This window comes from Takifugu rubripes, unplaced genomic scaffold (assembly GCF_901000725.2).
Source record: "Takifugu rubripes unplaced genomic scaffold, fTakRub1.2, whole genome shotgun sequence".
Lineage (NCBI taxonomy): Eukaryota > Metazoa > Chordata > Actinopteri > Tetraodontiformes > Tetraodontidae > Takifugu > Takifugu rubripes.
In genome coordinates, this window is record NW_021821593.1 from 6,442 (window position 1) to 28,423 (window position 21,982).

At 44.2% G+C, this 21,982-nt stretch overlaps 2 protein-coding genes, 1 long non-coding RNA gene, 1 other non-coding gene and 1 pseudogene across 4 annotated transcripts; all 5 read right to left on the reverse strand.

Moving 5' to 3' along the window:
* Window positions 1-1,244: 1,244 nt before the first annotated feature.
* Window positions 1,245-2,220, reverse strand: LOC101073328 (olfactory receptor 24-like; annotated as a pseudogene).
* Window positions 2,221-7,220: 5,000 nt separating this feature from the next.
* Window positions 7,221-11,499, reverse strand: LOC115248155 (uncharacterized). Its single transcript, XM_029831779.1, has 11 exons — window positions 11,261-11,499; window positions 10,870-10,971; window positions 10,643-10,774; window positions 10,401-10,478; window positions 10,074-10,295; window positions 9,484-9,959; window positions 9,058-9,385; window positions 8,829-8,974; window positions 8,032-8,687; window positions 7,609-7,818; window positions 7,221-7,520 (listed from the first exon to the last, which is right to left on the reverse strand). The coding sequence occupies exons 1-11, from the start codon at window positions 11,303-11,305 to the stop codon at window positions 7,345-7,347; spliced, it is 2,571 nt and encodes an 856-aa protein (XP_029687639.1). The 5' UTR covers window positions 11,306-11,499; the 3' UTR covers window positions 7,221-7,344.
* Window positions 11,500-11,891: 392 nt separating this feature from the next.
* Window positions 11,892-12,692, reverse strand: LOC115248157 (uncharacterized). The gene is made up of 3 exons (XR_003887145.1): window positions 12,632-12,692; window positions 12,179-12,328; window positions 11,892-11,946 (listed from the first exon to the last, which is right to left on the reverse strand). It is a non-coding gene; the product is annotated as an uncharacterized lncRNA (long non-coding RNA).
* Window positions 12,693-13,682: 990 nt separating this feature from the next.
* LOC101068106 (olfactory receptor 24-like) lies at window positions 13,683-14,954 on the reverse strand. The gene is made up of 2 exons (XM_029831780.1): window positions 14,897-14,954; window positions 13,683-14,818 (listed from the first exon to the last, which is right to left on the reverse strand). The coding sequence occupies exon 2, from the start codon at window positions 14,799-14,801 to the stop codon at window positions 13,830-13,832; it is 972 nt and encodes a 323-aa protein (XP_029687640.1). The 5' UTR covers window positions 14,802-14,818; window positions 14,897-14,954; the 3' UTR covers window positions 13,683-13,829.
* A 3,751-nt stretch (window positions 14,955-18,705) lies between these two features.
* On the reverse strand, window positions 18,706-18,791 carry trnay-gua (transfer RNA tyrosine (anticodon GUA)). Its single transcript is given in 2 exon segments — window positions 18,706-18,741; window positions 18,755-18,791. It is a non-coding gene; the product is annotated as a tRNA-Tyr (tRNA).
* Window positions 18,792-21,982: the final 3,191 nt, after the last annotated feature.

Below are 21,982 nucleotides of genomic sequence, written 5' to 3' on the forward strand. Positions count from 1 at the left end.
TATCTATCTATCTATCTATCTATCTATCTATCTATCTATCTATCTATCTATCTATCTATCTATCTATCTATCTATCTATCTATCTATCTATCTATCTATCTATCTATCTATCTATCTATCTGTCTATCTCTTTTATAGCAGAGTGTGCACATCTTGACAGACACCTTGAGAATAAACTCTGTCAGCACACAATGTGCAACGTGGGATTCAGGGGGAACAATGACACGAAACCTACATTTCTCATCACCACCTCGATGTGCTGCTGGATGATTTTTTTTTCTCTCAGCCAGGTTAATTTATTCTGCATTAATAACAGATTGGAAATGAGTCTTTCTGCAAACATAATAATAAAAATAATGTATTTCATGTGTTTATGTATCTTGTTCTCTTGCACCGTTGATTACTCCGCAGCCTTTGACTTAAAAACAGTAACTTAAAAATGTCCTTCGAGCCGCATTTGAACCAGCGACCTAATGATGCCTGTTACTCCGCTACAGTCCTCCGCTCTACCAACTGCTATCCAAGGTTATACTTAGAGAAAAATGATGATGATCAACATGATAATATATATAGTTACGTTTAATGAGCGATTTTTTACGCCTTTTTGGTCTCAAACTAAAGAAAACACTCACATCTACTGACAGTCTGTGGTACTGCTTTTTATATACCAACGCAGCACCGCAGCACCGGTACCGGTACCCGCCACCAGTATCATTAACAGCACCAGCAACACAAGTTAGATAGATATTTACATTTAAATTACATTGTTGTGGGGTTTTTTGAGAGAAGAACAAAAGAACACCGCATATTTTTCAGTGTATCTTTATTGTCTTTCACGTGACAAAGTTTGGGAAATAAAACCCCTCATACAGTAATGAACATTGATAAATGTTCAGTTACATAAATCGAAGTTACATATTTACCAAAAATTAATAGAACAAACGTGTGATATATTTAATAATAAAGCACGATTCTGATGCAGGCACAATTTTATTATGGTAGAAGTGAGGATTTAATCTTTGCATTGCATCATTTGCAAAAGTATCTGTCAACTTCCCTCGTGTTCTGCTAAAAACTGTTTTAGCTGTTAAAATGGTCACAATCTAAAGGTTTGTCTGCTGAGTAATGTCACAAATATGCAAATACATTCATATTTTATACGTTTAACTAACTAACTACGTGCGACTTTTGACTTTGTTGATCCTGACGACATCTTCGGAACCACAGATGACACATGTGCAGAATTAAAATTTAATCACCTTAATTTTGTTTTTTCTAATCAGGGCCACGGCTCTGATCTTAATCTCCCTGGTTTTCAGAGAGTAAACTATGGGGTTGACGCAGGGGGGGGATGCAGGAGGCCAGAGACAGACTCAAGACGCGCTGATCGGCTTCGATCACCCGCACGTGAAAGCCCGAGGAGGAAAATGGTGAACAATGGGATATAAAATATAGCAACCAGGATAACATGCTCCACGCAGGTACTGAGAGCTTTCATCCTGCTGTTGACCGACTTCATCAAGAACAGGGTGACCAGGATAGCGGCGTAGGTCAGCAGGATAAAAGCAAAAGGCACAACGAGATTCACGACGGTTCCGGACGACGCCACGGCCCAGTGCAGCGTGTAGTCGTTGCAGGCGAGTCGAAACGTCGGCGCATAGTCACAGAAGTAGCTGCGCACTGTGACGGACTTGCAAAAAGACAGCCGTGTCATTATAACCTGTTGAGAACGCTACGAGGCCCAGTGAGTAAGACCAGGTCACGGCCACAATGCAGGACATGCTCCGCAGGGTGTTGATGGAGTTCTGCTGCAGAGGGAAGCATATTGCGATCAGCCTGTCGTAGGCCAGGATCGCCAGCGCATAAGACTCTAAAGTGATAAAGGAGTAATAGACGAACATCTGCAAGAGGCAGATGTTGAAGGGGAAAAAGTTGTCCTTCAGGAGAAATGTCTTGATCATGCTGGGGATGGTGGTGGAGTTCATGACAATGTCGATGACAGCCAGGTTGACCACGGCCAAAAACTTGGGAGTGTGTAAACAACGATTAGAGACGATCACGTAGATCAGCAAACAGTTGAAGAACACCGTGACCACATAGACAAACGCCAGGAAGATGAAGTAGAAGCGGATGTGGGGAAACACCTCGAATCCAACGACGTAGAAGCCTGGAGGGTGGAATGATGATGGAGCCGTTTGAGACGGTCCGCAGCAGAAACATAGCTGGACTCCACAAACCTGCACAATCCAGAAAGCAGTTCACACCACAGCATCAGCACAACTTTGACTCATTCTCCAGGACTTGATGTGACTCACCTTGCTGGCCGGTCCGATGGCTCAGATCTGTTTAATGCAGCCTTGACTGCACAGCTGTTTTGTCTGCACTTGGTTTATATACTAGAGTCACTCACCTCTGGAGACAAAGATTTCAGCTCAAAACAACTCTTTCAATAAACTTGCACCTGGCTCTCATTAAGCTTCTTCTCTGCTCAACCATCTAATTAATCCTCTGATGGCACATTAATTTATCCTTGTTTCAAAACCAGAAATTACAAACAGCACTCAGGCGCCCTTCAACAATTACATCATTATCAAACAACCGTCAACAGTTTACATTTCCTCAAATAAGCATCCTACACCAGGGAAATTATGTGTGAACAAAACAATAAACAGGTGCTCTATGTGAGGGAAAAATACACATTTATCATGAACTTAAATTATTTCTGATTTATTTTCACAAAAAATCAATTTTTGATGACTGATATTATTTTATATATCAAATTCATTCCATTTCAATGCCATTATAGATTGATTTTAATGTAGACAAATAATCACAGCCTGTTGATGATGCACTGTTATTTAAAATAAAAGAAACATATACCGGTATATATATATATATGTACTGATCCTGTGTAATAATTGTTGTTTTTATTTTTATATATATATACACGCACACACACACACACACACACACACACCACACACACACACACACATATATATATATATATATATATATATATATACGCATTGTTATTTAAAAAAAGTTCGTATATATATACTGTATATACACACACTGTTATTTAAAATAAAAGAAACACATATATACATCCCATCTCTCCCACATCCTCTGCATGTACCCTCTCTCGCTGGGGTTACTCCCGTAGTAACGGTCCATCAGTACCATGTTCTCTGCCCTGCTCCATGAATGCCTTGTTCCAGTAGCCAATTTGACATCAGGCACCCCTGGTGACCCGGGCGACGTCCGAGCCGGTATGACTCTATCAGTTAATGTTCCGCTCATACCGAGGTGTAGGCATATATGCGTAAGGAGCCTTGCCTAAGGGCTCGCCTGGATTCAAACCGACAACCTTCCACACCAACGTCAATGGCGTAAACCACTGGCCTATCCAGTCCCCCGATAAGATCCACGCCTACTGGCTTAAGAAGCTGACTGCACTCCATGAACGCCTGGCAGCACAAATGAACCAGCTGCTGACATCAGGGGACCACCCAGAGTGGCTAACCCAAGGCCGGACAGTCCTCATAATGAAGGACCCCCAGAAGGGCACAATACCGTCCAACTACCGGCCCATAACCGGCCTCAGCACCACATGGAAGCTCCTATCAGGCATCATAGCGGCTAAGATCAGCAGGCACATGGATCAATACATGAGCAGAGCACAGAAAGGCATAGGGAACAACACCAGAGGTGCCAAGCACCAGCTACTGGTCGACAGGGCAATCGCCCAGGACTGTAGGATGCGGCACACCAACCTGTGCACTGCCTGGATTGATTACAAGAAAGCCTATGACTCAATGCCGCACACATGGATACTAGAGTGCCTAAAGCTGTATAACATCAACAGGACACTAAGAGAGTTCATCTAGAACTCCATGAAGCTGTGGAACATGACTCTGGAGGCCAACTCAAAGCCAATTGCGCAGGTGAGCATCAGATGTGGCATATATCAAGGAGATGCTCTGTCCCCCCTGCTGTTCTGCATAGGCCTAAACCCCCTCAGCCAGATCATCACCAAGAGTGGCTATAGGTACCAGCTCCGAAGTGGAACAACCGTCAGCCACCTCCTCTACATGGACGACATCAAGCTGTATGCCAAGAACAAGCGTGACATCGACTCCCTGATTCACCTCACTAGGTTCTACAGCAAGGACATCGGGATGTCATTCGGGCTAGACAAATGTGGGCGGATTATATCTAGAAGGGGAAAGGTGATCGCAACTGACGGGGTTGAACTACCTGAAGGGGACATCACAGATGTGCAGGACAATTACAAATACCTGGGGATCCCACAGGCAAATGGTAACCATGAGGAGGCAGCTAGGAGGTCAGCCACAGCCAAATACCTGCAGAGGTTAAGACAGGTCCTGAAAAGTCAGCTGAATGGTAAGCACAAGATGCAGGTCTTAAACACCTACGCCCTGCCAGTAATCAGATACCCTGCTGGCATAATACCCTGGCCACTGGAAGAGATACAAGCCACTGACATCAAGACAAGGAAGCTCCTCACCATGCACGGAGGGTTTCACCCTAAGTCCAGTGTCCGGAGGCTGTACACAAAGCGAAAGGAAGGGGGCCGAGGACTAGTAAGTGTCCGAACTACTGTCCAGGAGGAAACAACAAGCCTCCAAGAATACATCAAGAAGATGGCCCCCACTGACTTACTGCTGAGTGAATGTATACATATACATATACATATACATATACATATATCTATCTATCTATCTATCTATCTATCTATCTATCTATCTATCTATCTATCTATCTATCTATCTATCTATCTATCTATCTATCTATCTATCTATCTATCCATCTATCTATCTATCTATCTATCTATCTATCTATCTATCTATCTATCTATATATATATATATATATATATATATATATATATACTACTCAAAAAAAATTAGTGGAACACTTTTTAATCAGAGTATAGCAACCTATCAATCAAACTTCTGGGATATTGATCTGCTCAGTTAAACATCAGTTCATCAGTTTTGGCTGCTTTGTTGTTAATGAAATCAAAAACAGGAGCATCAGAGGGGCAACAAGGAGATGGCCCCCAAAACAGGAAGGGCTTTCCAGGTTGAGGCCACTGATACTTTTTTCCCTCCTCATCTCTTTTGGCTGATTTTTTACTGACTGACATTCTACTGCTGTAGTTATTATTGGCTTGGATCAACATCTCTGTTGATAGCATGGTGCGGTACCTGGACGCTACAGAGGTTGCACAAGCAGTCCAACTCATCCAGGATGGCACATCAATACGTGCTGTTGCAAGGTTTGCTGTGTCTTCCAGCACAGTCTCAAGAGCATGGAGGAGATTCCAAGGGACTGATAGTTACTCCAGGAGAGCTGGACAGGGCCGTAGGAGGTCCAAAAACCCTCAGCAGGATCAGTATCTGCTCCTTTGTGCAAGGAGGAACAGGATGAGCACTGCCAGAGCCCTACAAAGTGACCTCCAGCAGTCTACTAGTGTGAATGTTTCTGACCAAACAATCAGAAACAGGCTCCATGAGGGTGGCCTGAAGGCCCGACGTCCTGTAGTGGGCCCTGTGCTCACTGCCCGGCACCGTAGAGCGCGATTAGCATTTGCCATAGACCACCAGAATTGGCAACTACGCCACTGGCGCCCTGTGCTCTTCACCGATGAGAGCAGGTTCAACCTGAGCACATGCGACAGACGTGAAAGGGTCTGGAGATGCCGTGGAACATTGATAAATTCTAATATTAAATTATAAAAACGTGCTTCGATCATTGGGATAGCTGTGGCTGTGCTGTTTTGTCAGTAAATTTCGGCAGATGCTCTCCACATTTATCGATTTAAATGCTGATAAGGATAAAATACTTTATTGATCCCACATCGGGGAAATTGCACGTTACAGCGGTAGCCCGTGGTGTACAATACAGAAAAGTACTAAAATAAAAAATAAAAATAAAAGATTATTATGTTATGTACATGATGTGACAGAATGGGCAAAATATCGAAATTACATTTTTACCAATACATAACACAACAAACATGTGATATATTTGACAGTAAAACACAACTGTGATGCAGGCAAAATTTTAATTATGGTAGAAGTGAGTATAAGATGGGGAAGAAGAGAAGGAAAGACAGAAGTTCCAATCCCATCCAGACCCAAAAATGATAGAATTATTTTTGTAGGAATGGTTTGTAAAACTTTTAATTTATAACAAAGAGAATGTGTATGTACAATTGTGAACAAGATGACATTCACATTTAAGAATTTATACAGCTGAAATTCTCAAAGAAACAAAACAAAACCCCAATGAAACATTAATACAACTACAAAATAAGCTGTAAAACTTGCAGTGGAACTCAAAGGGCAGAACAGCCCACAGAGAAAAGTATATTAAAAGTTGTATCAATGGAGAATAAAAACTGATATTTAGGTTCTGTGGCATCACAATTTCCTTGTCACTACTTAAATTCTTGCTGACAGATAGATCGACTGAGACTTTATTTATTTATCACTTACAACCTGTTGTGAAGAGGATGTGGAAGAAGGCTGAAGCAAAACTGTAGATGACTGAAGAGGAAGCACAGCTGAAGGTGGAGGAGGCCATGCTGAAGGTGGAGGAGGCACAGCTGGAGGTGGAGGAGGCCATGCTGAAGGTGGAGGAGGCCATGCTGAAGGTGGAGGAGGCACTGCTGGAGGTGGAGGAGGCCATGCTGAAGGTGGAGGAGGCACTGCTGGAGGTGGAGGAGGCCATGCTGAAGGTGGAGGAGGCACTGCTGGAGGTGGAGGAGGCCATGCTGAAGGTGGAGGAGGCACTGCTGGAGGTGGAGGAGGCCATGCTGAAGGTGGAGGAGGCACGACTGGAGGTGGAGGAGGCACGGCTGAAGGTGGAGGAGGCACGGCTGGAGGTGGAGGAGGCACTGCTGGAGGTGGTGGAGGCACGGCTGGAGGTGGAGGAGGCACGGCTGAAGGTGGAGGAGGCACTGCTGGAGGTGGAGGAGGCACGGCTGAAGGTGGAGGAGGCACGGCTGAAGGTGGAGGAGGCACGGCTGAAGGTGGAGGAGGCACGGCTGGAGGTGGAGGAGGCACGGCTGAAGGTGGAGGAGGCACGGCTGAAGGTGGAGGAGGCACTGCTGGAGGTGGAGGAGGCCATGCTGAAGGTGGAGGAGGTACTGCTGAAGGTGGAGGAGGCCATGCTGAAGGTGGAGGAGGTACTGCTGAAGGTGGAGGAGGCACGGCTGAAGGTGGAGGAGGCACTGCTGGAGGTGGTGGAGGCACAGCTGGAGGACAAAGAACAGCTGGAGGAGGGTAGATTTCTTTGATGGGATTAGAAACCATCAGATCCGCAATTGTTGCTTCACTTCCCAAAAATCCTCAAATCCCTCATCTGGATCTTTTGGCTCCTCAACATCTAAGTCCTCCATCAACTGGGATGTCTCCTCAGAATCGGGGTGCATGTCTTGTAGAGGTTCATTATTCTGCCTCAGCAAGTACTGCACCCCAATGAGTTCTCCTGAGAAATATTAAATTGCGAAATTTTGACTAACAGAACCATCCCAAACTCAAATAAAAACAATGCACACAGGCACTTTTGACACTACCTGTGTATTTTGCAGGTGGTGAAAACCCTGGAACAAGTTTCCTGCCAAACACCTTCTCGTAGTTGCTGTTCACACAATGAACCAACTCCCCTGCGTACGTGCGCAAAGTTGAAGGTTCAGATGTGACAGCAGCAGCGGCCCGGTCTTGATTCCAGCGACGGAGTCCTTCCAAAAGGTAGATTTGGTAGTTCAGCAGGTTCACACTGTTCCCTTGAGAAACAAGTAAAGGAAGTAAAGTGTAAGAGATTTCTGATAAATGAGAAAAAGTGAAGAGTTACACACAGAGAACACTATTTATAAGGTAATAGTCAGAACCCCAAATCACTGTGGCTCATAGGCCAACAAATTTAAAAGCAAAACACCATTAAATCCCCTGGCCTGAATTCTCATTATAAAGAGTGATCATGAACATTTAGCACAAACCTGGAATGAATCGATTCAAATGGCAGTGAAACGATTCCAGAGACGTGGAACCCCTGGCACAACGGAATGTTTTTAATACCACTCCTCCCTTTCTAGTGCTCCCAGTCTCCGTGTATAAAGCCAAACCAGGAGGGTCCTGGATGCACCTCACATGCCGCCTTTGGATGCGCCAGATGTGCTGCATCCTAACAGTGTCGAGAAGAGGAACACCCAGTGCATCATTCTCCTTGCCAGTCATGAGCTCCGTAAGAAGCTGATCAAGGAGTTGGATGGATGTCTCCTCTCCACGGGTCCGTCTCCTGCAGTGCAGCGCAAGCTCGTCTTGTGTGATGTGTTTGTCCAACTCCTGGTCAGAGAGAGCGGGCCAGCCCTCCTGCAACAGTTGTGCCCTCTTGGCCCTTCTGAGCTCCGCCACATCTGTTGCATCCCACTCAAATATGCAGGCTGACATGCGTGCCATGAAGGTGGGGTACAGCTGATGTGCATCAGTAGTACATCCCACTGCCAAACGACACATGAAATGCCAAATGTCTAGACGGACAATCAAATTTGGCCACCGCCCAAATTTGGCCTTGATCTTGGTCTCGCCCACCTCTTTACAGCAGCCGTTGTCCACATAAAGTGCAACAGGAGGATCCACCCCTGCGCTCTGGTACCTGAGGAAGTCATGTTGGTGCATTTCGTTTTTTATTCTGAATCCATCCATAATGTCACTTTCATTTTTTTGCAATTCTGTTAAGCATTTTAGAACTCGCTCCTTTAAATAGCTAATAGTTCATCAGTATTGTCGTTATTACCTGTCCATCAGGCCTGCAGCCATAAGATCCAATGCTGGACCCTCACTAGCTGTTAGGACACTAATAAGTACCTGACCCATTTCGTTCCCAACAGAAGTCAGCCACCGGGCAGTGCCCGTGGCAGTTCCACTGAGCTTCTTGGTGATCTGAAAATTCAAAAACCGTCAGAACATTTATGTAAAGATTAAGTGTATATTATTTGGAAGATTAGAGCTATTCAAATTCTAACCGTCTTAGTAGAGTCCATTTTTAAAATGCATCCATAGACTGAAGTTATCTTAGCCTTAATATCCTCCAGCCTGTTCAGGATATCTTGACTATACATAACAAGGAGCCACTTATAGCTCGGTAACACCACTGATACTGGGGGCTCCTGGAAATGTGGTTGCAGCAGTCTAGAGGCATCCATGAAAGCTGCACACTGTGCTGTGTACCGAGCAACCCGCTGGAGCCACTCCTCGCTGTGGTTCTCCTTTAGCTGGAGAATAATCCTTGATGGACTGTTCCCCAGGCCACGCTCACGCAGCTGACGGATCACTCTGATGTCACAGGCATATCTTTAAAAAGGAAAAAAATTATTCTCTCTTTCTCCAAACTACATTTTGATGTGTAAATATGTGTAGTGAGTGCATATGCATGTATTTGTGTCGTGTACCTGCGTGTCAGGATGACCCTAAACTCTGAGCGGTGTTCCAGGTCCAGCTGCTGGAGAATTGCCTGACTCCATGACAAGTGGCTAGTTCTGCACTTGGTGCATATCAGGGTCTCTGTGACCAAGTTGTAATAGCGGTCGACATCAAGGACCTGGCGCACTCTCCTGTGAAGACCACCGCTGGCCAGTGGATGCCCATTACATGCTGGCTTTAAGCAGAGCAGCCGTACCTTCCATAGCCTGTACGGCATCCACAGCAGCAGAGACTGTGCGAAGAAACGGCAAGGGGTTGGAGCCTGGTGGTACACCAGAGATGGCTGTGGAGGGTAATACCACAGCTGAAGCTGGTCACGCAACTCCAACTTTCCACCTGAACCAACCCTGAACAAAGCTGATGACACCCACTTGTGGTCCTGCTGTGGCATTGTCTTTGGCCACAGCAGTGGGAGAGCAGCAGAATGCTCTGGCTGAAAGGGGTTCTGTTAAAGTACAGAAAAACAAGGAGACCTGCCTTTTAAGACTCATCCCATGCAATAGTTTAAGGCAAAACAAAAGTATCATCACTTTTGTCTATTTATGTTGACTGTTTTTACCGGGTTGCTCACAACAGTATGATCCGTCACAGGCTGAGCAGGTGCTGGTCGCTGCACAGATGGTGGTAATGGGGGAGCAAGGAAGGTGTCTGGGGATGCGGAAACAGTTGGAAGAGACGGGGAAGGTTGATGAGGCTGCTTTGGCAATGGGACAGGATCAGGAGATGGGTAGATGGCTGAAGCTGCCCCAGGACCCTCATGTCCCGATGCAGTCACTGGTACCTATGGGGTTATATAGATGTGACATGTTATTGTACATGTTATTATTTGCTACTGTCATACATTTGTATGTACATGCCAAACTTCATAATATGTTCTTATATTCACCTGGGAAGGTTTTCTGGAAACGTTCAGGTTTGGCTTTGCAGCTCTCACATGTTTTCCACCAAACCTTGATCTTTCAAACTTAAAATAACATATATCAAACTCATAAAACATATATCAAATCAAAAGCCTTGTAAATTAGAGGCAAAACGTTGCATCACTATGTCATAAGATGTTTTTATGCTTGAAGAGCATTTGGAGTAAGTAACTTTGACTAGAAATTAATATCAGTATGTTAAATTTACCATTGAAATATTTATCCTCGACCTTATTGGAGCAGTGGAGACATCAGTAGAGCTGACTGGACTTCTCTGCGGAGGAGGAAGGGTGACTGATGTGTCACCTGCATGGGTTGTTACTGGAACAACAGAGGGTATCTGAAAAATACAGCACATACAATGAGTCAGTCAGGCATACGTATGTTAGACTGAATTAAATAATTGCAAGAAAATGATTTGGAGGCTTCATTTACCACAGAGAACGAGTGTGCAGGACTTGACACTGCCGAATCACCAGTGGATGCAGACGTGCTCTGGCCAACAATGCATGTTGAGGCAGCAGCAGCAGCAGGAAGCTGAAGAGTCGCAGAAACCATCAAGAAATCATCATTTGCCCAGTACTAGCACATGTAAATTAAATTATCAAAAGAGTGTGAAATTAATACTGCGACTACTATTAACACTAATTCATATCAACAATTGTCTTTAATGGATGGTAATTATCATCAAACAGTTATTTTATTGAAACTTCACCACTGTGCTTGATTAGTGCCGTTAGTGCCTGTGGGATCTGTATTTTAAAGCAATAAACTACGTTAGGGTGTTTTGGTTAGTTGAAGATTACAAAACCCAGAATAATATTACCTCCTGATACATGTAATGCCATTCTTCAGGTGAGGAACAGACCATTTATCTTCATGACCCACTGACAGAGCCCAACCGATCCAGGTTGAAGTTAAGCCAATGTTTTTAATATGAAATCAAACACTACAGTCCTCCCAGACAATCACACACAACCAAAATAAAGTCATTGCTGCAGTTTTGCCCAAAGTAATGAAATAAGTGCTCTTTAAGTAGTGCTGTTTAAGGATTTTAATATTTTTCTTTCCAGCATTCTCTAATGTTGCCTGCAATAAAAAAGAAAAAACACACTAGGTACCTTAAACATCCCCAAATCTAACATTGTTATGTCTGTGTTATTAACCCCCACCCCCCACTACTGCTACCCCCACACCCCACGACTGCTACCCCCACCCCCCCACCCCCCACGACTGCTACCCCCACCCCCGCCAACAACACACTCACACACTACATAACTATTCTATTCCATTAGTGAATGAAGGCGTGCCTGAAAAATAGGAGAGATGTATGGAGTTGTGAATGTGCTGTCAGTGTCAGCAGTCAACCTCTCATTGGAAATGAATTTTTCTATATTTGCAGTCTTTCCTTTTAATTGTAGTCACCTTGTGAGTGTGAAAGCCACAATTGCACCCCTGTGGCTCTCTCACCAGGGTCCTTTGACCCCTCAGCTGCAGAGGGCACTTTTCTATCTGCAACAACAAAAAAATCTGACTCTTGTTTCACATAACATAATAGCTAATAAATGTGTAAACACCCTACTGAATGTAACAGTTCACCGTGTTAAGTTCTTCCGAGGGATTTTTATCCTGCTAATAGTTATAAATCTAGATAGATTATATCCTTTCTGTCTATACCTGAGGGAAAAATGTAGTCTGCTATCTGAAATGATTAATGTAGGTCGTTTTTGGTTGGTCGTTTTACCTTAGTGTAAAGGTCATGCCACTTCTTTTGCCTGGGAGCAGGCCTGTTGCCTGAAGGTGATGGCCAGACGCCTGTGGTGGCAAATGACCTCAGGCGCGACAGCCACTCTTGGTCATCCATGGCCTTGTGAGTTTTTTTGGTAGACATTTTCTGTCATGTTATAACATAACAAAACATATTGTTATAACATAACAAGTAATCAGAAACGACGCACTCCAGCGTACAACCGCCAAAGAAAACAAGCAATTTCATCGGCAGAAAAAAATACAACCAGCTAAAGCTCCGGCAGCAACTGCACAAACTTTATTGCAAAATTCCCGATGTTCAAGTTACATTAGCGTTACAAATGCCTGACATGACTTGGACATATTGCATTAAGCATTTACGGTGATATTTTATGTGAAATGAGAAAAAAAAACTTAACGAATAACAGACCTCAATTTGCACACGTACCTTGTCAAAATCCACGGAGACGTCCGGAATAAACAGCGGGCAGACTTTTAAATAATAAATCAACTCGAGGATCGATTGGCTTTTCCAAAGATTGAGACCGCAGTTTAATTTAAGGCGGGGAACACTGTAGAAAGATTGAATCGCGAAGATGATTGGCTGTTGAAAGATTGAATCGGCGACGCGACTGGCTGGGTTTATACAGCTTTTCGCTCGTCGGGTAAAAAACGTCCTTCGAGCCGGATTTGAACCAGCGACCTAAGGATGCCTGTTAGCGCCATCGAAGGTTATGTTTAGAGTAAAATCCTGTGGAAATCCTGTGTGCCATTAGATGATCAACACGATAACTATCGATAGTTTCGTTTAATGAGCGATCTTTCCGTCTTTATGTTCTCAATCTAAAGAAAACACTGACATCTACTGGTCGTCTGTCGTACTGCTGTTTATATACCAACGCAGCACCGGTACCGGTGCCGCCCAAATGTTCACCGTTACACAAAAACACACAAATATACAAGATGTTGTTGTTATTGGTGGCACTCTAATGATTTGGGACAAGTTTTCAAACATCTTGACCAACTAACTTCCAAAAATGATGGCAAATTAATTTAGCATTCACCTCTTTATAATTATGCATATTGTTGATTACTCCGCAGTCTTTGACTTAAAAACAGTGAGTTAAAAACGTCGATTTTTAACTCACCAGTATCATTAACAGCACCAGCAACACAAGTTAGATAGATATTTACATTTAAATTGCATTGTTGTGTGACCTTGGTATGAGATGGATTTTTTTTTCGAGAAGAACAAAAGAACACGCATATTTTTCAGTGTATCTTTATCGTCTTTCAATGTGACAAAGTTTGGGAAATAAAACCCCTCATACAGTAATGAACATTGATAAATTCTAATATTAAATGGTAAAAACGTGCTTGGATTATTGGGATAGCTGTGGCTGTGCTGTTTTGTCAGTAAATTTCGGCAAGATGCTCTCCACATTTATCGATTTAAATGCTGATGTGACAGAATGGGCAAAATATCGAAATTACATTTTTACCAATACATAATACAACAAACATGTGATATATTTAATAATAAACACTATATACTAAATACTGTAATAACACAACTGTGATGCAGGCAAAATTTAAACGACAATTTTGACGACATCTTCGGAACCGCAGATGACACATGTGCTTAATTAAAATTTCGTCCCCTTAATTTTGCTTTTTCTAATCAGGGCCACGGCTCTGATCTTAATCTCCCTGGTTTTCAGAGAGTAAACTATGGGGTTGACGCAGGGGGGGATGCAGGAGGCCAGAGACAGACTCAAGACGCGCTGATCGGCGTCGATCAGCCGCACGTAAAAGCCGAAGAAGAAAATAGTGAACAATGGGATATAAAATATAGCAACCAGGACAAGATGCTCCACGCAGGTACCGAGAGCTTTCATCCTGCTGTTGACCGACTTCATCAAGAACAGGGTGACCAGGATAGCGGCGTAGGTCAGCAGGATAAAAGTAAAAGGCACAACGAGATTCACGACGGATGCGGTCGACGACACGGCCCAGTGCAGCGTGTAGTCGTTGCAGGCGAGTCGAAACGTCGGCGCATAGTCACAGAAGTAGCTGCGCACTGTGACGGACTTGCAAAAAGACAGCCGTGTCATTATACCTGTTGAGAACGCTACGAGGCCCAGTGAGTAAGACCAGGTCACGGCCACAATGCAGGACATGCTCCGCAGGGTGTTGATGGAGTTCTGCTGCAGAGGGAAGCATATTGCGATCAGCCTGTCGTAGGCCAGGATCGCCAGCGCATAAGACTCTAAAATGATAAAGGAGTAATAGACGAACATCTGCAAGAGGCAGATGTTGAAGGGGAAAAAGTTGTCCTTCAGGAGAAATGTCTTGATCATGCTGGGGATGGCGGTGGAGTTCAGGACAATGTCGATGACAGCCAGGTTGACCACGGCCAAAAACTTGGGAGTGTGTAAACAACGATTAGAGACGATCACGTAGATCAGCAAACAGTTGAAGAACACCGTGACCACATAGACAAACGCCAGGAAGATGAAGTAGAAGCGGATGTGGGGAAACACCTCGAATCCAACGACGTAGAAGCCTGGAGGGTGAATGATGATGGAGCCGTTTGAGACGGTCCGCAGCAGAAACATAGCTGGACTCCACAAACCTGCACAATCCAGAAAGCAGTTCACACCACAGCATCAGCACAACTTTGACTCATTCTCCAGGACTTGATGTGACTCACCTGCTGGCCGGTCCGATGGCTCAGATCTGTTTAATGCAGCCTTGACTGCACAGCTGTTTTGTCTGCACTTTGTTTTATATACGAGAGTCACTCACCTCTGGAGACAAAGATTTCAGCTCAAAACACTCTTTTAATGAACTTGCACCAGGAAGGGCGGTATCTGGCTCTCATTAAGCTTCTTCTCTGCTCAACCATCTAATTAATCCTCTGATGGCACATTTATTTATCCTTGTTTCAAAACCAGAAATTACAAACAGCACTCAGGCGCCTTCAACAATTACATCATTATCAAACAACCGTCACCAGTTTACATTTCCTCAAATAAGCATCCTACACCAGGGAAATTATGTGTGAACAAAACAATAAACAGGTGCTCTATGTGAGGGAAAAATACACATTTTCCATGAACTTAAATTATTTCTGATTTATTTTCACAAGAAATCCATTTTTGATGACTGATATTATTTTATATATCAAATTCATTCCATTTCAATGCCATTATAGATTGATTTTAATGTAGACAAATAATCACAGCCTGTTGATGCACTGTTATTTAAAATAAAAGAAACATATGAGGCGTCCAGGGGGCATCCAGACTAGATGCCCAAGCCACCTCATCTGGCTCCTCTCAACGCGGAGGAGCAGCGACTCTACTCCGAGCTCCTCCCGGATGGCAGAACTTCTCACCCTATCTCTAAGGGAGAGCCCAGCCACCCTACGGAGGAAGCTCATTTCAGCCGCTTGTACCCGTGATCTTGTTCTTTCGGTCATTGCCCAAAGCTCATGACCATAGGTGAGGGTAGGAACGAAGATCGACCGGTAAATCGAGAGCTTCGCCTTTCGGCTCAGCTCTCTCTTCACCACCACGGACCGGTGCATAATGCGGATGCCGCACCGATCCGCCTGTCGATCTCCTGCTCCATTCTTCCCTCATTTGCGAACAAGACCCCGAGGTACTTGAACTGCTCCACTTGGGGCAGGATCTCCTCCTTGACCCGGAGAAGGCACTCCACCTTTTTCCGGTTGAGAACCATGGCCTCGGATTTGGAGGTGCTGATTCTCATCCCAGCCGCTTCACATGCGGCGGCGAACCGATCCAGTGATAGTTGGAGGTCACGGGCCGATGACGCCAACAGGACCACATCATCCGCAAAAAGCAGAGACGCGATCCTGAGGTCACCAAACCGGATCCCCTCAACACTCTGACTGCAGCTAGAAATTCTGTCCATAAAAATTATGAACAGAATCGGTAACAAAGGGCAGCCCTGGCGGAGACCAACCCTCACCGGAAACGAGTTCGACTTACTGCCAGCAATTCGGACCAAACTCTGGCACCGATCGTATAGGGAGCGGACGGCCCGTATCAGCGGGCCCGACACCCCATACTCTATTGCTCCTCGGAGAACCCCCCACAGGACCCCCCGAGGGACACAGTCGAATGCCTTCTCCAAGTCCACAAAACACATGTGGACTGGTTGGGCAAACTCCCATGCACCCTCGAAGACCCTGCTGAGAGAGAGAGCTGGTCCACTGTTCCACGCCCAGGACGAAAACCACATTGCTCCTCCTGAATCCGAGGTTCGACTATCCGGCGGACCCTCCTCTCCAGTACCCCTGAATAGACTTTACCAGGGAGGTCTGGGAACGCCTGGGGATCCCTCTGGATGAGCTAGAAGAAATAGCTGGGTAGAGGGAAGTCTGGGCTTCTCTCCTTAGGCTGCTGCCCCCGCGACCCGACCCCGGATAAGCGGTAGAGAATGGATGGATGGATATAGATATATGTATACTACTCAAAAAAATTAGTGGAACACCTTTTAATCAGAGTATAGCAACCTATCAGTCAAACTTCTGGGATATTGATCTGGTCAGTTAAACAGCAGAGGGGGCTGTTAATCAGTTTCTGCTGCTTTGTTGTTAATGAAATCAAAAACAGGAGCATCAGAGGGGCAACAACAAGATGGCCCCCAAAACAGGAAGGGCTTTCCAGGTTGAAGCCACTGATACTTTTTTCCCTCCTCATCTCTTTTGGCTGATTTTTTACTGACTGACATTCTACTGCTGTAGTTATTATTGGCTTGGATCAACATCTCTGTTGATAGCATGGTGCGGTACCTGGACGCTACAGAGGTTGCACAAGCAGTCCAACTCAGAATCAGAATCAGAATCAGAAGAAGGTTTATTGCCATTGTTCATGTAATACACAGTATTACACAAACTAGGAATTTGTCATGGTGTGCCGCTGCGACATTCAACATAACACTAGACATCAACACCACACTAGAATAAGATAAATAAAATAAAATAAGTAAATAAATAAATAACTCCTCCAGGATGGCACATCAATACGTGCCGTTGCAAGAAGATTTGCTGTGTCTCCCAGCACAGTCTCAAGAGCATGGAGGAGATTCCAGGAGACAGGTAGTTACTCCAGAAGAGCTGGACAGGGCCGTAGGAGGTCCAAAAACCCTCAGCAGGATCAGTATCTGCTCCTTTGTGCAAGGAGGAACAGGATGAGCACTGCCAGAGCCCTACAAAATGACCTCCAGCCGTCTACTAATGTGAATGTTTCTGACCAAACAATCAGAAACAGGCTCCATGAGGGTGGCCTGAAGGCCCAACGTCCTGTAGTGGGCCCTGTGCTCACTGCCCGGCACCGTAGAGCTCGATTGGCATTTGCCATAGACCACCAGAATTGGCAACTATGCCACTGGCGCCCTGTGCTCTTCACCGATGAGAGCAGGTTCAACCTGAGCACATGCGACAGACGTGAAAGGGTCTGGAGATGCCGTGGAGAACGTTATGCTGCCCTCAACATCATTCAGCATGACCGGTTTGGTGGTGGGTCAGCGATGGCCTGGGGAGGCATATCCCTGGAAGGATGCACAGGTTAGATAATGGCACCCTGACTGCTATTAATCCTTGGACCCATTGTCAGAACCTATGCTGGTGCAGTGGGACCTGGGTTCCTCCTGCTCCACGACAATGCCCGACCTCATGTAGCTAGAGTATGCAGGCAGTTCCTGGAGGATGAAGGAATTGATACCATTGACTGGCCCCCATGTTCACCTGACCTAAACCCAATAGAACACCTCTGAGACATTATCTATAGGTCCGTCCGGCGCCGCCCGGTTGATCCTCGAGCTCAGTGATGCAGATCTGGAAGGAGATCCCCCAGGACACCATTCGTCGTCTCATTAGGAGCATGCCCCGACATTGTCAGTCAGGCGTACAAGCACGTGAGGGCCACACTAACTACAGAGAATCATGTATCTATCTATCCATCTATCCATCTATCTATCTATCTATCTATCTATCTATCTATCTATCTATCTATCTATCCATCTATCCATCTATCTATCTATCTATCTATCTATCTATCTATCTATCTATCTATCTATCTATCTATCTATCTATCTATCTATCTATCTCTTTTATAGCAGAGTGTGCACATCTTGACAGACACTTTGATAATAAACTCTGTCAGCACACAATGTGCAACGTGGGATTCAGGGGAACAATGACACGAAACCTACATTTCTCATCACCACCTCGATGTGCTGCTGGATGATTTTTTTTTCTTCTCTCAGCCAGGTTCATTTATTCTGCATTAATAACAGATATGATTCAGTCTTTCTGCAAACATGCTGGATTAATGAAAAACAAATCCCCCAAAAAGTGACAAAGACATTCAATGTTTACATGCGATTATTAGTAAAACAATAATGTTTTTCATGTGTTTATGTATATTGTTCTCTTGCACCGTTGATTACTCCGCAGTCTTTGACTTAAAAAACAGGAAGTTAAAAATGTCCTTCGAGCCGGATTTGAACCAGCGACCTAAGGATGCCTGTTATCCCGCTACAGTCCTCCGCTCTACCAACTGAGCTATCGAAGGTTATACTTACAGTAAAATCCTGTGTAAATCCTGTGTGCCATTAGATGATCAACACGATAACTATCGATAGTCATGTTTAATGAGCGATCTTTCCGCCTTTATGTTCTCAATCTAAAGAAAACACTGACATCTACTGGCCGTCTGTGGTACTGCTGTTTATATACCAACGCAGCACCGGTACCGGTACCGCCACCAGTATCATTAACAGCACCAGCAACACAAGTTAGATAGATATTTACATTTAAATTGCATTGTTGTGTGACCTTGGTATGAGATGGATTTTTTTTTTAGAGAAGAACAAAAGAACACGCATATTTTTCAGTGTATCTTTATCGTCTTTCAATGTGACAAAGTTTGGGAAATAAAACCCCTCATACAGTAATGAACATTGATAAGTTCTAATATTAAATGGTAAAAACGTGCTTGAATTATTGGGATAGCTGTGGCTGTGCTGTTTTGTCAGTAAATTTCGGCAAGATGCGCTCCACATTTATCGATTTAAATGCTGATGTGACAGAATGGGCAAAATATCGAAATTACATATTTACCAATACATAATACAACAAACATGTGATATATTTAACAGTAAAACACCATTGTGATGCAGGCAAAATTTTAATTATGGTAGAAGTGAGTATAAGATGGGGAAGAAGAGAAGGAAAGACAGAAGTTTGAATCCCATCCAGACCCAAAAATGATAGAATTATTTTTGTAGGAATGGTTTGTAAAACTTTTAATTTATAACAAAGAGAATATGTATGTACAATTGTGAAGAAGATGACATTCACATTTAAGCATTTATACAGCCGAAATTGTCAAAGAAACAAAACAAAACCCCAATGAAACATTAATACAACTACGAAATAAGCTGTAAAACTTGCAGTGGAACTCAAAGGGCAGAACAGCCCACAGGGATAAGCATATTAAAAGTAACAATATTACAACATACATACTGCAAGTTTTACAGTAATTTCGTAGTTGTATCAATGGAAAATAAAAACTGATATTTAGGTTCTCTGGTATCACAGTTTCCTTGTTACTACTTAAATTCTTGCTGACAGATAGATCGACTGAGAATGTATTTATTTATCACTTACAACCTGTTGTGAAGAGGATGTGGAAGAAGGCTGAAGCAAAACTGTAGATGACTGAAGAGGAAGCAGAGCTGAAGGTGGAGGAGGCCATGCTGGAGGTGGAGGAGGCCATGCTGGAGGTGGAGGAGGCCATGCTGAAGGTGGAGGAGGCACGGCTGAAGGTGGAGGAGGCCATGCTGGAGGTGGAGGAGGCCATGCTGAAGGTGGAGGAGGCACGGCTGAAGGTGGAGGAGGCACTGCTGGAGGTGGAGGAGGCACGGCTGAAGGTGGAGGAGGCACGGCTGAAGGTGGAGGAGGCACTGCTGGAGGTGGAGGAGGCACGGCTGAAGGTGGAGGAGGCACGGCTGAAGGTGGAGGATTCACTGCTTGAGGTGGAGGAGACAAGGCTGAAGGTGGAGGAGGCACTGCTGGAGGTGGTGGAGGAGGCACGGCTGAAGGTGGAGGAGGCCCGGCTGGAGGTGGAGGAGGCACTGCTGGAGGTGGTGGAGGCACTGCTGGAGGTGGTGGAGGCACATCTTACTCTTGTTTCACATAACATAATAGCTGACTAATAAATGTGTAAACACCCTACTGAATGTAACAGTTCACCGTGTTAAGTTCTTCCGAGGGATTTTTATCCTGCTAATAGTTATAAATCTCGATAGATTATATCCTTTCTGTCTATACCTGAGGGAAAAATGTAGTCTGCTATCTGAAATGATTAATGTAGGTCGTTTTTGGTTGGTCGTTTTACCTTAGTGTAAAGGTCATGCCACTTCTTTTGCCTGGGAGCAGGCCTGTTGCCTGAAGGTGATGGCCAGACGCCTGTGGTGGCAAATGACCTCAGGCGCGACAGCCACTCTTGGTCATCCATGGCCTTGTGAGTTTTTTTGGTAGACATTTTCTGTCATGTTACAACATAACATAACATAATGTTATAACATAACAAGTATTTAGAAACGACGCACTCCAGCGTACAACTGCCAAAGAAAACAAGCAATTTCATCGGCAGAAAAAAATACAACCAGCTAAAGCTCCGGCAGCAACTGCACAAACTTTATTGCAAAATTCCCGATGTTCAAGTTACATTAGCGTTACAAATGCCTGACATGACTTGGACATATTGCATTAAGCATTTACGGTGATATTTTATGTGAAATGAGAAAAAAAAACTTAACGAATAACAGACCTCAATTTGCGCACGTACCTTGTCAAAATCCACGGAGACGTCCGGAATAAACAGCGGGCAGACTTTTAAATAATAAATCAACTCGAGGATCGATTGGCTTTTCCAAAGATTGAGACCGCAGTTTAATTTAAGGCGGGGAACACTGTAGAAAGATTGAATCGCGAAGATGATTGGCTGTTGAAAGATTGAAACTCGCAGACGATTGGTTGTTGAAAGACTGAAAAGCGCAGATGATTGGCTGTTGAAAGATTTAAACTCGCAGACGATTGGTTGTTGAAAGACTGAAAAGCGCAGATGATTGGCTGTTGAAAGATTGAATCGCGCAGACGATTGGCTTTCGAATTTCTGAATCGGCGACGCGGTCTTATACAGCTTTTGCTCGTCGGGTAGCGCCATCGAAGGTTACATTTACAGTAAAATCCTGTGGAAATCCTGTGTGTTATTAGATGATCAACACGAGAAATATCGATAGTTACGTTTAATGAGCGATCTTTCCGCCTTTTTGTTCTCAAACTAATGAAAACACTGACATCTACTGACCGTCTGTGGTACTGCTGTTTATATACCAACGCAGCACCGGTACCGGTACCGCCACCAGTATCATGAACAGCACCAGCAACACAAGTTAGATAGATATTTACATTTAAATTACATTGTTGTGTGACCTTGGTATGAGATGGATTTTTTTTAGAGAAGAACAAAAGAACACGCATATTTTTCAGTGTATCTTTATCGTCTTTCAATGTGACAAAGTTTGGGAAATAAAACCCCTCATACAGTCATGAACATTGATAAATTCTAATATTAAATGATAGAAACGTGCTTGGATTATCGTGATAGCTGTGGCTGTGCTGTTTTGTCAGTAAATCTCGGCAAGATGCTCTCCACATTTATCGGATTAAATGACAGAAAGCGCAAAACATCGAAAT